We start from the raw sequence: 16,077 nt of genomic DNA on the forward strand, positions 1-16,077 counted from the left end.
TTAAAAACTGTTATACACTTGAAGCATAAACAAATATTGTCATCTATTTACAAAAAAAACCTCTTAACCACTGTAAAAAACACGATGTAAAAATGTTTTCAATGCAATTTTACAAGGTTATTTTAAAAGTAGCACTTGTAGTTTTCTTGATTACCCACCAGGAGGGTGGGGGAAGAGTACCCCCTATATCAGGTATAGAGAAACAGGGGTATGACCCTTCTCCCTCCAAAGAGTATGGTTTTTGTTTCTTTTTGTCTGTAATAGTGTATTCTTTTTATTCTTTGCAACCATTGCTGATGCAGTATTTCTGGGCTAGTCTGTTTTTTCTAAGTGCCTGCAATGCTCTTGACAATTCACTAAATGTCGTTGACTCTCCTTGGTCAATCCAAGCCATCAGCATTTGAAAGGCTTTTTCTTTTACTGCTGAGTACTGAACATTGTCGTTCTGAATTTCCTCAAGCTTGGCATTAGGAACTTTGAGTTTGCGTCCCAACTGTTTCCAAAATGGGATTATGTCTTGTGATAGGTCTTCAAGGATCTCTTCTGATGGGGAACTATTTTTGCCATTCTCTTGGTCACCTTTTAACCTTTTGGTTGGAGGCGCATCTGTACAACAAAACAAACCAAGTACAAAAAAAAATAAGTAAATAATAATAATAAATGATGATGATGATGACGATGATGATTACATCAGAGCAGTGTGACCAAGTGGTTAGGGTACTGTTTTTTTATTGTAATCGGTATGTCTTAGATGTTCTTAATTTCTATCCTGTAACTTGGGGTTGATAGCAAAACACAAGTTTCCAACAGAGCATGGACTGGATTGGATTTGAATTTGCTCTGAAGTCCCAATTCAACTCCTTGCTATTTTGGAAAGCAACGGCAAAGATAAGAAGTTAGTGTCCGATAGCCTGGGACAGTCAGCAAGAGAATTTTGGGGGGCAGTAAAATGATTTTCAGACTAGTACATCCTGGCTACAGCTTCAACTTGCCCAACCTTGGAAGGGTAATTATCATTAAGAATTACTAGAAGGTTGTGGCAGATACAGTGGCAGATATGGTATGGCAGCTCCAGTCTGAGAACTGGTCAGGATCACTGTGTTGTATTCGTACATGTAAGTAAGAAACATAACTCTTGCAGTACCCCTCAACCCAGGGTCTAGTTGCCCAAAGCATTTTACCCAGGGGGAGTTGAAATGTACTACATGTAATTGCTCCATGCCACAGAACCTGGGATACACTAGTACTGTTGTCTGCGGGCCAGCTTGGACTTAGTTTAACATCAACTGCTTCAAATCCAAATAATTGTTACTTTAAGATGATTATTACTCAAAGAGTAGAAGAGATATTTTGGAATCTATGGTAGATCATTAAGCAATGATACAATGTTTGCATTTGAGTAATTGAAAAGGTCACAATACCTTCAAAGATTTCCTTATCTTGGCTGTCAGAGAAGCATCCAGAAGGTTTGGTATCTAAGGGAAAAAACAAACCCAGTTTTGCGAAAAATTCAACAAATAGTAAAAAGTATGTACATGCATGTACAGAGCTTCTACAGATTCAAGCCCTGGCCAAAGTTACATGTAGTAACACAAGAAATGGCAAGTTGAACTTGCATACAGACTTATGTTGGCTGGCCTAATGGACTAGCAAGTTTACTCGCAAGTGCACGCAAGTTGTCAAAAAAGCCATTTTAATGCTAATGCCCATGCAGCAATTTAGTACTCGTAGTAAACAGCAAAACTTGCGTTGACTTGGGTTGGGTGGCCAAACAGTGAAAAACTTGCATTGACTTGCGTGCAAATTTGATCCCGACCAAAGTGAACGAAATTCATCGCAAGTCAACGCAAGTCCTGACCAAACGGGAATGCAAGTGGACGCAAGTTGAAAACTTGCATCTTCTTCCGTCACCGTTTGACTAGGCCTTAACTTATATATGTCAATCTATACAATAATCATGATGTTCAGTTGAATTTATTTCAGCTGTGCTCAACCAAAACGTGTAAATTTTCCAACTTGCCCATTGGGCAAGTGATGCTAACTAGTGGATGCAGACTTGTGCCCAGTCGCAATTTACTTACATTCATGTAACTCTTTCAAAGCGAGAGCAGTCGTGATTGAGTGGAATGTGCAAGATGTAGTCTTGAACCCAGTTGATATTTAATTGTTTCAAAGCAAGAGTAGTCATGACAACCTGCACAACCCTCATACCCAATCTTCTCTCCTTCCAAAAACATGTAAAATAATAGCGACTGTGTACGGGTCTTTATACCATGCCCATAGAAAATACAGCCAATCAGAATACAGGAAAGCCGTTGTATATTCGACGGTATTCAACCCAACCTTCCCATCGTGCGCTGCGATCTTATTCTCGAGTGACTAATTTAGTAAGCATGATTTTCTATGGCATGGTCACTAAAATAAATGGTTACACAACACTTTCTCGTGGTATACTATGGAATATCCGCACTTGTCACTTGTATTTTCTTGGTATACACACTCGCCTAAAGGCTTGTGTGTATACCGAGAAAATACAAGTGACAAGTGGGACTTATTCCATAGTATACCAATCCTCTCTCCTGAAAACGTTGCATAGACTAGTAGGTGTACTGGATGCAATATCCTTGCAAATAGCATTAGGACACCTAAAAAAATAATTGAACATACATGTTCCTTTTTCTAGATGCATGAGAACCTCACTGCTCAGAGTCCCTTTATTGTAACTTCCTTCCTCACTTCCCTTGTGATGGATTGCTATCAGCTTCAGCCCTATAGTGGTAAGAACTGGTGATCCTGAAGAACCTGTCTCTGTATCAGCCTTGTAGAACACAAAAGGTTTTTCAATATTTGAAATTTTTTCTGTGCTGTACTCCTTAGGACGTCCCTTGGGATGTTGAAAAATGATAATACTGTCGTCCTTTTGCAGTTCTGGCTCAGGCTCCAAGGGTATAGGTTGTATACTGTGTGGCAGCTTGTCGATGTCTTCTTTGTTGACACCAACAAAGGTATAGTCAAGTTCCTGTCAACAAAGAGATTACAAGCTATTGATTAAATTTAACACTTTGCTTTCAGTGTGCGACAAATGCAGACTGGCACTTTTTTAGTAATATTGTGTTACTATTACCATGATTGAAAGGTAAGCATATGGTAAACAGGCTAACCAGAGCACCGTCAGGCTAACCTAAGTGCTCTTCATGCTAACAGAACGTTATTCAGGCTAGCCGGAGCACCACAGGTAACCTGAGCCTGCAGTCTGCAAATTTGTCGCACACCACTTTACTTCTATTATTATACCCTGTCAAATAAATGCCCCTCCTTTGATATGGGCTGCAATTTGACCTACACAATCTTCTTGCCACCCCCAGGGTTCTTAGAAAGGTTTAGGTGGTGATGCTTGGCAGGGGTCCAGGAACCCCTAACTTGTCTCAGTTTGGGTAGGGTTTTTTTGAGGGCCCCCCCCCCCCGAACTTAAAAAAGCTCAAATTAGCAACTCTGACTGAAGAGTTTAAAATATATATACCTTGTTTTTGCTCATTTCAAATTGGCCTGATTAAAATAAGCTGATAGCAGAAAGATAGAAATTTAAAAATGGAAAGGTATATCCCTTCAACGACTCTATCAATAAAATGTTAAAATTAGAACCCCATCACAGATCTGGAAGGTCAAAATTGCGAACCCATCGAGCTGCTCATACCCGTCAAGGTACGTGTGTTTGTTCCCCAATTAAAACATGGCCGCCACCTCTTCAATTGTCGTACGATTCTCTAGGGATTAGTGCTTGCATTTACAATCAAAACTAACCTTGTGAGTTCGAAACATTATTTCCGGTCTTAGTTTAATCGTTTCGCCGCCGCTTGGTCCTTCATAAAAGAACGTGGCCTTTGCATTTTCAGCTTCGGCTTTTGTCCCAAGCACGTGGTTGTTTGTGAACACTCCGAAAACATCATCACAGCCTTCCAAACTTAGCTTGGAAAAGAATCCGCTTCCTCGCCTAAAATTTACAGAAAAAAGACAAACATAAAATAGAAACCCTTCGAAAGAACTTAAGAATGGCACAAGATCTTAAGAATATCACTTTACAAGCGAAATATCCAACAATAAAAGGAAACCTTACTTCAGCCGTTCTCTGCCTGTTTTCTGGTCTCTGAAGACAGTCTCTACGTAACATACCGCCATAATCCGATCAGAAAGTGTTTGGGTGCTTTGAAGACCATTTCCATTACTTATTAAGACTTCACTGCGTTCCATAGCAGGGCAAGGGTGTGTTTTTTAAGGACGATATAAACCAAAATGTGCGTTTTGAGTCCGAGATTTTTGTTTACATCCAGAGGCCATTTTCATGTAAATCTCCCGCGCCAATGACTCCTTCCCAGGCCTTCGCGGTTTCTATTAGTCAGTCGAAGGGTCGAAGAAACAAGAAAATTTTGTTGGAAAATTTACTATTTTTCTCCGGCCCCTCTGGTTTTCTCATCACGTGATGACTGGGTGTACAAAAGCTAAAAGGCGTAGATTGTGTAGTTTTTTGAGACGTGTTGTTCTCAATGGTTTTCATACTGTTACATCAGGAACGCGAACGCAAAAAGACGGCATGAACAAGATAGGATAAGGAGTTTGTGCAGCCTGCGTAGCTGGCCGGCGGGATTAGCGCGGGGTGAGATGAGCGCGCAGGGTAAGTAAAATGGCGGGCGAAGCGCGCGTTCGTGAGCGGCGAATCCTTGCGGCTCCGCGGTTCCGTCTATCCCGTTCGCCATATAAAACAAAGCACTCACACTCGGTTGCAACTCCCGCCAGCTATGCAGGCTAGAGTTTGTGTCGAGACACACTCTTGCCCCAACCCCTCCTCACGCGTCTTGAACCCACACTCCCTTGCTGAATTTCGAGAGAAAAACAGACTGCAACAACTCCATAGTTTCCGCTCTCGAATTACCAGTATTTGAAATTTTATTAATCAACTTTATTTTTACAAGGTAAAATTTAGGTTGGCCGCTTAATAGAGTTACAATATAAATTGGATAGGAATGGTAGTAAACATGATTTTATTGACTCTATATCCAAAATTCATTGAAACAAAACAACAAGTGCATTTCAAGCCCAAGCATAGTTTTAGCTCTAACACAGAGAGCACGTATTTGAAATATACCGTATTTCCTCGGGTTGATAATGCACAGAAAAATATACAAAACATCATTGACAAGTTTCTTAGGCCTTTTTGAATCAACGGAAAATACACTTGCGACAGCAAAAAGGTGGCTACGACCGCTTAATAGAGGGGGGCGTTGAACAGAGGTATCAAATACAACAGTTTACTGACAAATAAATCGGGACTTTGGAAAGTGGCCGCTTACTTGAGGGTGGCTGCTTAATAGAGGTCGGACTGTACAACTAAAAATTTAAAAATAGAAGTAAATGATGTATATAAAAATACAAAAAAGCTACAACATTAAAAAAAACTCTACTAAAAATAAAAGAAATGATTCAGTAAAATTTAAAACCTGACCGTCATCCTTTAGTGAAACAGTCCCGCTCTACGGACACGCGCTTAATACGGACACCCCGATATTACGGACAGTTTCGTTTATCCCGACGAAAAGCTCGTTTATTTTCTCTGAAATTAACCTGCTTGTTACGGACAACGGACACTTTTCTGTGTCCCGAGTGACAAACGCTGACGCTTATTCATCGTTAACTCCGCATTCCGGATACTGTTTACCTGTGCACGCGGTCGAGTTTCAACAACAGAAACGTAATTCCAGCCCGAGAGTATAAGTAAATGAGCGTAAGGTTTCTCTATATAGTTTTAACTTGTCAAAGAAACAGTTACAAAAGAAAATAGGCAACCTTTTCTTGCTATTAAAATGCCTGCTTTATTACTTGTATAAAGTAAAATCGCGGACCTTTTCAAATGATTCTCCTGTGAGTTTCAAGAACAGTAAAGTAATTTAGTCCGAGAGTATGAGAAGATGAGCGTAAGGTTTCCCTAGTTCAAACTTGTTACAGTTACAGTAAGTTACATAAGAAACTAAACAATGTTTTGTTGCTTTAAAAATGTGCGCTTTATTCCTTTTACAAACAAAAGTCATAGACTTTTTCAAGTGATTTCAAAACTTGCGTGATTTCAAAAAGGTCTGCGATTTTACTCAGTAAAATCGCAGACCTTTTTTAATGATTCTCCTCTCGAGTTTCAAGAACAGTAAAGTAATTGCGTTCGACGAAGGAGAGCGCAAGCCTAATTTTGTGTCCTGTGTCTTTTGAGTTAGTATGCCTGTGTACTGTTATGCGGAATGTGTCGAGCCGCATTGCGCACGAAGATGTATGGACACACGATTAGCCTCCCCCGCTTAATTTTTTGCAGGGGCAATTCTCGGCCGGGAAACTGGTAGCCACAGATGGCCTCGATTTCATGCAAAACAAGATGGCGTCCCAAGAGTTGACTACACCGCCGCGAGAAAAATAACGCCTGATCGCAGGTTATCCCAAACTGAGCTCAGAAACATTATTTAGCTTGAGAAAAAGGGCTAAAAACGTGTGGCCAAAATTGTAATTTTGCCGAAAATGTCACGGAGAACATAAGAGGGTTATCATCCAAGGTAGCAGAGTTGTCTTCAGCCACTGAACGTCGTAAAAAAAAAGTGGAAATCGAGTAAGTTAACTATGGTTGTGCGTAGTTTCGTACGGAGTTCGTTCGAAGGTAAACCAGCGTGTTTTCCTGCAATTATACCTTGCACAAAACTACAATTAAATTGTTAGAATTACATGCATCGAGAGTGGGTATAATACGGATCAAAACTGTTTTATCACTTCTTTGAATTTGTGATATATCGTTATTCATAGGAACACTAGACGTTTTGACGGGGAAATCGTTGCACATTGAATGTTACATGCGTGTAGTGGATTACTGTGTGAATTATGTCTGTATTTATAAGTACTTTGTGGAATTTTAAATCGAGGTGAAACTATTTCCTCAAGTTTGTGGAAGTTTAAATCTCGTTTAGTGCCAAACGATAACAAGTCAAGTGAAATAAATAATTATTTTTGTGTACATAATATTTCATTCATTCTATGTTCTTTTGGCTCGTCACACAATCTTTCTCACACTTGTCCTCCTCCCGTTTAGTGAGTTATATACATACTACATAGTAACTAAGTTTGGTATAAGGCATACTACTAGTAGGCCGACCATGTCGTTTTTACCCATAGGTCGAACGCACTCCCCTAATCTCTGATTACTACTAGTTTTAGTCCAAGAGTATGAGAAGATGAGCGTAAAATTTCCTTAGTTAAGCTTGTTACAGATACAGTACAATTGAACAACGTTTCGTTGTCGTAAAAATGTCTGCCTTCTTTTTTGTGTCGATAAAACATGTGTGCATGTGTGCGTGACTTTTTGTCTGAGAGCCCGCTTTAATAACATGGACACCCCGAAAATACAGACACTTTGGCATGTCCCCTTAGTGTCTGTAGTAACGGAGTTCCACTGTATATTTTAAAGTGACAGTTTATTCAACGTTGACGTGATAGTGCGAATCACACGTACACTTTCCGAATATATGCGTATATAAATTACAATGTAGTAAATAATAAAGATGGTAAATTTCAAGCTCGGTGATAAATAGTGAAGAAAATTATTCAACATGACTCGAGCGTGGGACAAAGAAAAAATCTGAGTCCCCGACGGGAATCGAACCCATGGCCTCCCAGAATACCGGTTGGGCGCTCTAACCAACTGAGCTACGAGAGACTCGTTGTGAGCTGGGCCATTTACTAGGTTGATATATGACACTTGTCCTGCATACTGCTAGGATCAGCAATGTCGAAATCATCAAATGTGTAGTAAATAATAAAGATGGTAAATTTCAAGCTCAGTGATAAATAGTGAAGAAAATTATTCAACATGACTCGAGCGTGGGAGCGATCACTGGGTAATAAATAAAAAATGTCTAAGAAGAAATTAGAATGAAAATTATATCTCAGTTCTAATTCTCTTGCACATCTTTACGTAACATGGCCACTCGGGATGGGGAACACCAACCACATGTTGCGGAGACGGTGCGGGTACCTCCTTATTCACTAACTCCATGTCAAATCTACAAAGGATAACAGAGAGAAACATTTGTATTTCCATCATGGCAAATGAACGACCTGGGCATTGAAAGCGACCGCCGCCAAACGCAATGAATTTCTCGCTCGGAGAGGATTTATCTGAGCCCATAGTCCGATTCCAGCGGTCAGGAACAAAGGAATCTGCATCCGGGAACGCGGACTCGTTTCGATGCGCCCAATAAGGTGAGATCATGAGCATGTCACCTTTTGGAATTGTAAATCCTTGCACTTGAATGGGTTCTGTAAGTTTCCGCGCAATCATTCCAGGTGAGCGCAGGCGAATGGCTTCCAAAATACAACGTTCAACCATCCGTAATTTCTTGATGTCTTCCAAAGAAACCTCTGCCAATGATTCTGCAAGTACAAGAGATTGCAAAAATATGTTTGACCATATGATTGTAATTTAAGTGGGCAGACGAGCATAGTTGCCCATACTGACTGCAGCGCTTAGTTCTTTTTTGTGTGTGTGTGATTTTTTTTTTTTGGGGGGGGAGCGACTAGAAGTATTGCTACTCTCCCATGCTAAGCTGCTAGTCCATCGGAGGTTCAGATTACCAAGCATTTTTGGTAGTTTTTTTCAGCACTGTGTGAGTTTTGTGCCTCCTCTATTAACCCAACATGAGGGATGTCCTGTTTTTTTTTTTTTTTTTTGCGGGCCGGCCCCCTAGGACCCAGCCCAGCCTCTAACCCTTTGAGTTCAGAGAAGGAAAAAAAACTTCGCAACAGAGGATTTTTATTTCATTCAAAAAGGGAAATCTTAGAGATTTCAAATCAGGAATAGCAAAATTATGCTATTCTCCCCTGATTAGCAACTTCTGCTGCTCCTGTGGATAGTGATGTCACTTACTCACCTCCATCTATATACGGTCCCAGTACTTCATCAGCCTCTTTCTGCACATCCTCTTTGATGGCCTGGTCACTCAGTATAAAGGCTAAAGTCCAAAATGTAATGGGCACTGCATTTGCAAGGGATGCCCAAAGCAGCAGTGTGGCATAGTTTGCTGCACAATCTCCATCTAGGGAATCCACCATTGCTTGAAGTAATGTATCTTCTTTCACGCTTCTGTGAGATTTCTTTTGAAGCACTTCATAAAAGCGATTCAACAGAAAATGCTTTGATTTGGCCCACTCTTTCAGTAAAAACTCTGGAAGCTTGGCACCATGTTCAAAACTGCCATCAAATTGAACAAACTGGTTCTGGAAGTGTTTGATGTCTTGTTGTGTTTGAGGAAGGATGCCATTACCAAATAGCACAGGTACAACAGCAGTGAAAACAAGATCACGGACCACACCCATCAAATCAACCTCAGTAGCTAAGGTATTTGCTGGTGGAATGAAAAATAATCAAGTAAATATTGACATAGAAATACAGTGCAAGTGATTTTACTAAAACTGAGGTTTTCACGCCTTCTGTTATTCTCACGCATCAGGAGGAATGCGTGACGAGCCCAAAGAGGATCTGGGCAGGAGGCTACTTTACACTCAAAATCCTTCTCTTCATTTATGTGCTCCTATTAAAATGGTGAATTGTTGGAATAACATCACAAAATGTTGGGGCAACATGCAGTACAACTGCGATGGACTCTATGAAGAATAGCAAGTCTGGAGTAAGGTGGGGGTTCTTGTCACCTAGTCTAGAATATGGTCAAATACTCGTACAATGAAACTATACATGGTCTAGAATAGGATAAGGGTATCTGAGTCCCAGCACAGGAGGCCCCATTAGGGGGCATTTCACATTTTCCATGAAGAAGGGGGAGTGCCCTGAGTATCCCATATCCCATTAGGATTTTTCATTTTATTTATCTTTGGTCTAAATATCCTGAATCCTGTTAATTCCTGTAGTTTGTATCCCCAACTTTGATGTTTGATATCCCAGAATCTCTTTTTAAAATACCCTGTATCCCATTAATTTTCCCTCAAAATATCCTCTATCCAGGCACAATTCCCTAGAATAGATGGTGACCGATTTCCTAAAAGATTGGCGAAGGCACAAGCTTCTAGTGGGGTCCGGGGGCATGGTCCCCTGGAAATTTTTTTGGATTTTAACTCCCTGAAGTCCCCTTTCCTGGGTTTTTTGAGTCATTCCGACAGAATATTGGCCAGTTCCATTCCTTTCGGATGAAGCCTTGCAAATCGGCGGATTATCTCATCAACTATTGAAGGTCAATTTCCATGTTGTAGTGGATATGGAACAAGTCATTGAATCGTGTGACTGCCGTTGGAAAGTCTATGCATTACTGTCTGTGTAACATAGACAGCGACAAGTGATTTTTCAGCTGGAAAAATTCAGTGTTTGTCCAAACCATTTTCCAGATTTCAACTTGAACATTTTTTTATTAAAAATATATTTTTTTATATCACAAAAAATCTGACTTCTTTCCATAAAACTGTGAAACTGGTGTGGATCCACGCCTGTGTATCCCTATATTTTTTTACCTAAATATCCCGTATCCCGATAAGGGCCTCACCACACCCCCAGCCAAAGATCCCCTAAATGCCCCCTTAGGGGAGAGTAGGGGTTTCCCTTATAAAAGTGCCAAGGGGGATTTTGGTTAGTAAGCTAAGGGGGTTTCAACTTGTGGTTTAAATTAACAATTCAAAGATACATACCTTGCCTAATGTATTCTTGTAATTGTCGACTCACTTTTGGCGTTAATTTATGCAAATTTGAGGAGGACAGCCTACCTTTGACTAGATCATGAATTTTACGATGGTTGGCAAAAAAATCGATCTTGTTTATTCCTGCTGTGTTCTTAACCGCTTCCTCAACGGCTCGCTGAAAGTCTGCTTGTGGGGAGTTAAAGAACACGTGAAAGTCACTGACATCAGTCAAGAAAGTCATCCGCTGTCCAGCGGCATAAAATGTGAAAATTGCCCCGTGCTTCTCGTACGATTCTTTGATAAAATCCAGGGGCGCTTTTCCAAAATCGATCGCACATCCTAGCCAAGGGATCCAACCTTTGATAACTGGAGGGTATTTGACATTTCTTGTAGCCAGGAAATTAAGTGACAGTAACGCAATTACGAGTAAAGCTACCATAAACAGAGCAGGTTGCAGAACCTCCAGAGAAGCCGCCATGTTGATTGTCGCAAAGAGTTATGGGAGATTTTTTTTTGAATTCACTCATCCAAAGTGTCCAATTAGATGTTCAAAACGAGAGGGGACTGGGTACGAATATTCATATCGATTGCACTGAAAATGGGCCCGTCACTGAAAGAGCATCCAAAAATTGTAACTCAACCAAATTTGAGAGTTATTGGTTGAAACGCATAGGTATGGTTCACTTTTAGAAATTGCTAAAATAAGAGAGCTTAGTATGGATTGGAGGGACAGCTGTCCATCTAGCCATACTAAGCTCTCTTATTTTAATGATTTTTAAAAGAGTTCCATGCCTTTGCGTTAAAAAATAATCTAAATTTGTGTTACTAATTTTGGATGCTCTCAGATGACGGGAGTTTTCAGTGCCGTATTGAATATTGTACCCAGTCTGCTGTGAAATGGAATTAGTGGGTGGTAAAATCTGTCCACAGCCTATCCATTTTCAACGCAAAAAGAGCGCGCCCATCGAGGGGAAAATCCGAAAAGAATAGAGGACTGGAACAGTCTAGGCTACAAACTTAGGCCACTATGATGTGCCACGTAATGAACTTTGGCATTATTGTGAGTAGAGTTATCTTTAAATATCAGAAGTTTCTATTGTGGGTTACTTTTAGTAGGGTTAGTAAAATAGCTGGGGCCTCATCCATATTACCTCAAAAATTTCGAGTCATAATCAATAATTTTGTATGGCATTTCCCATTCTTTTAATAAGGTTTATGAATAATGCCAAAAAACGTTGAAAAGAATGGTCCGTAGACCTGGTCCATTAGATGTCTTAGAGTTTTATTCGTCTTTGCCATTATTTCTCCTTAGAGGTCGTAGCTTAGGGGCTTGTCTTTTTTTTTCTTTTGCTTTTCACTGGTTGTTGGGAATAAGACTATCTCAACTTCACAAAGCATTAGTAATGAAAAACACTGTTTTATCAATCCAAATAAGCCGGGTTTCGGACAAGGAATGGTACTTATATCAGGTACCAGAAGCATATCAGGTATTCTGTAGGTACTTATCCAGCTTGTTCTCAATTTTTTTGTATTTACCGTAAGGAAAACTCCAAAGGCACTTGTTATCCGTAGAAGGAGAAAATACTGGTGGAGGTAGATCGATGTGATTGCACACGGCCCGATCGTTTGCATAGAATTGTAGTGATCTTTGCATGTCGATCGTCCCGGTCGTCAGGGTCGGTTTCATCGTCCCGTCTGTCCAATTTAATTGTTTTATTTGAAAAAAACAGAATGCAACAACATCGGTATTTTATCTAACAATATAGCGCTGCCGTATGTCTGTTTGCACGTGCTCGTATTCAAGCTGCTGCCTCGCCCCCTAACGAGCTCCTTACTTGAAGCGCAGTGCGCATGGAGTTCTGGGTCTGTTGCACTCAGTAACTTCGCGTTTTGCCGCCTAACTATCAAGCCACGCGCTCCCTGTTCCTGCCTTTCACCAGGGCGCCCTGCTTTCACCGACAAAATGCAACGGCCCCTGGAAACGAGGCAGTGGAAACGTGCAGTCTGATCGTACGTGTCAGTTGCTTCATTCAGGAGTTTGGGACGACAGAAGTCAGACTGTACAGTATTAGAAGGTCAATAATCCAGCCGTTGTATAATGTATATACTCAGGGTCATATACTTCAATATCACACTTACAGATTTATATCTATCGCGTGTTCCAGCAGCCCTCGAGGGGTAGATACATTGATTTTAAAGTGGCGGAGTGGTGCGAACTAGATTTAACCGAAGTTTATAATCTCAGAACGGATTATGAGCTTCGCACACGAACAAGACGAACCACGGGCCGAAGCCCCGGGGCCGAAACAACCCAGCCACCGTCGGGACCGCCTCAGAACTCCCATGTCTATTTTTCACTTTCGTTTATTATACATTTTACCGTCTGTTAAAAGATGAATTGATTAGTTAAAAGCCCGTCACAAACATGACCGATAAATTATCACTTTATACTGACAGAGTGTGTGTGTGGGCGTGTGTGGCTTTGTGAATCTGATAAATAGAATTATCTTGCGTAAAATCCTAAATGGTATTAACTAAGATATCTGCTAGAACCAAACTACCCCCAAAAATACTAAGCTTAATTTCAAAGCCACTAAATCGCAAAGTCTTAGATAACAAACCAAAAAATCCTCCGCACCTCCCTGGCACTTTTAAATCCAAGAACCTCCTTGGTTCTCAAGTACGTGACGCGCGAATAACAAGACCACCGAGATATTTTGTTGTCGTAATCTTTTAACGCCACACTTACGCCCTTCGGTTTTTATAAGTACAAAAGGAATTTGCCCAATAACAAATTGTTTCTAATTAAAGAGCCTTTTTAATCCGCCACACATGCACACGGAGAAAATGTTCCCATAGAAAAAAAATCAATCTGTTTTCTTAACAGTCCACCTCGAGTTTATGTCTGTTGGAGGCCATTCGTGACAAAAATCTTTACTTTCTTTACACATTCGACAAGACGAAGCTTAGATATTGTTTCCTATATAATATTTTTCAAATCGTGCCTTGCTGGAAAAGCCTGACATTTTTTCGCATCAATTAATTTCTCAGAGGGTGAGCGAACTGACTAAAAACCGTCAGCTTATGCAGACTACAATTTTGGCACATCTTTAAAAGCTTATTTACGAAATAGGATTTATTTGTTGACAACAATTCTTGGTATGACAATTTAGAGAAATTACGGATCCAGCAAAGTTTTATAACGAAAATGTCATTGCACTTGTCAACACGAGTGCAAATGGCCGATAATAGTGAAATGCATGGATTAGTACATCTAAAAGTCCTTTATAAGATCAATTCTATGATTTGATAGGCCACAACGAGGCAAATATTACTCTCGGTACTGAAGACTTCCTCTTGTAATCGGTTTACTTGAGCCCAGACAGGGGGTGGAATTTTCTTAACCGCAAAAAATGAAACTCATTTCAATAATGGACAATTCTGTTTACCTCTTCTAGATGTTTAAAAATAATTGTCAGTTTGAAGCAGATTTGAAGACTGGATAATAAACATAGCTAGATATTTTTAGGCTGGCTTGAAGTGGGGCGTATTTATGGCTTCTTCGATGTTGCGCGAAAATAAACCGATCAGACAAACAGTGAGTATTGGATTGAATTTTTATAGAATTTTATGTATTTACTCAGTTTTGAATAAATACCCAAGAAGACGGTTTTCCTTAAAGAAATACTAGTGCAATAACGCCACGTGCCAAAATACTAGTTTAACACTATATATTGGAAGGTTCATAAAGATGTTTATCCTTTGTCTTAGAATTAACTTTATTCATTGACATTTTAGGCGCCAGATAACAGGAAAATGACATTATTTATAGAATGAAAGTATAAACAAGGGATTTATCTATCTTAGAGTTACTAAGTTGTACAGCATAATAAGCAGCAATGAAGGCCCGTCTCGTCCTTCTCAATAGCTTTTATTTTGAAGGGTCACACACCAGGGTTTCAACAACCGAACCAATGATTGATTGCAACAATTTGTGTACTTCTATCAATTTGGTTTAGTTTACAGTTCAAGTGACGTCTGGCACGTGCATTTCTAAAAAAAGGGATCTGACAAAAAAAAAAAACAAGAAGAAAAAAAACAAGTCATTCTGCATTGCGTGGTCCTTTGTATTCAATTTTAGTATTTATATTAATCCACCGACTTTAAAGTTAAAATCACATAAAGACTGACTTGACTCTGGGATGATTGGCAGGACCTATTTGTGGTGGAATGATAATAGGACCGAGTGGTCTGTAATCATACGAGTTATTACCAGCGGAGTTTGTGACGACACGAAGTCCTGTTACTGTTGCCAAAACTGCAGCGTTTTTCGATTCAGTTTCGTAAAACTCTCCGGCCACTCACAAAGGACACAGACCAATCCAGTGAAACAATTAAATTAAACACGAAGAAAATACATGTAGCCGGGAACGTTTGGATTGATTGTTGAGAAGTGGTGGGACATCACGCAGAGAACCGAACCGAAACGGCCGGACGGATCCCAATCGACATCATCGGTGACATCCGATGAGTAACATCTGTGAGTTTAGGCCACTAATGCAAACAACAACAGGGAACACTAACATGCGCCCAATACAGCGTGACACACCGATGAATGATGAATGAATGATAAGGTGCAAAGCGCATTACAGCCATGCGCTCACAATTAGAATTTTATTGGACCTCTCCCATTTGGGCTAAAATCGAACTGCTAACAACCAATCACATTCGAGAATCTTATGATAAAGGCGCGTGCAACATACACTTTACAAAATACAACTCATACTCTGCAGTAAACTTCAACATACTAGAACATGCTTCCTCGTAATAACCGTAAGCATTTTAATCTATAGGCTTAGACAAGACGATTCGCACCGTAAATGAGCATGTTCCATGAGACAATTGTAAGCACGTTTAGTGTCATCTAAATCGACCTTTTGGAAAAAGATTGGGAGACTAATTAATATTAAATACCAGTCTGCTTAGGAGGCCAGACACGAATTAAAGAAGATTAGTTAACAGAGTCAACTACTCTGTAAACAGACTGAGCAAATACTTAGAAACGTGAATATTTAAATACAATGCAGTTGAGGATCTTGTATATCAGGGGTATTTTCACGAGTTGTAATTGTAGATTGGCAAGTTTCGTCATGTCACTTTGTAGGAAAAAAAAATTCAATTGCAACTCGGAAATATCACCGTTTATCTAGCAATGGTTATTGTGCTAGGACACTTTTACCTTTCTTCGTGAAATAACCAAGTTAAATACTTCAATGAAGTCCATGGTTTTGTTCGATAGTTATAGTTAAGTTGATGTTTTTTTCTTTCTTTTTGAGATTCCATCGAAGTTGTAAATCAAAGCTAAACGTAATA

The 16,077-nt window shown here is 39.9% G+C and overlaps 2 protein-coding genes across 2 annotated transcripts; both read right to left on the bottom strand.

Moving 5' to 3' along the window:
* Positions 1-264: 264 nt before the first annotated feature.
* On the bottom strand, positions 265-4,346 carry LOC144656496 (uncharacterized). The gene is made up of 5 exons (XM_078516718.1): positions 4,115-4,346; positions 3,802-3,991; positions 2,668-3,019; positions 1,422-1,475; positions 265-606 (listed from the first exon to the last, which is right to left on the bottom strand). Exons 1-5 carry the CDS (start codon positions 4,246-4,248, stop codon positions 275-277), a joined length of 1,062 nt encoding a protein of 353 aa, XP_078372844.1. The 5' UTR covers positions 4,249-4,346; the 3' UTR covers positions 265-274.
* A 1,834-nt stretch (positions 4,347-6,180) lies between these two features.
* On the bottom strand, positions 6,181-11,182 carry LOC144656586 (24-hydroxycholesterol 7-alpha-hydroxylase-like). The gene is made up of 3 exons (XM_078516805.1): positions 10,714-11,182; positions 8,952-9,425; positions 6,181-8,454 (listed from the first exon to the last, which is right to left on the bottom strand). The coding sequence occupies exons 1-3, from the start codon at positions 11,180-11,182 to the stop codon at positions 7,961-7,963; spliced, it is 1,437 nt and encodes a 478-aa protein (XP_078372931.1). The 3' UTR covers positions 6,181-7,960.
* Positions 11,183-16,077: the final 4,895 nt, after the last annotated feature.

The sequence above is a fragment of the Oculina patagonica genome, chromosome 6, assembly GCF_052425735.1.
Source record: "Oculina patagonica isolate OP01 chromosome 6, crgOcupat, whole genome shotgun sequence".
Lineage (NCBI taxonomy): Eukaryota > Metazoa > Cnidaria > Anthozoa > Scleractinia > Oculinidae > Oculina > Oculina patagonica.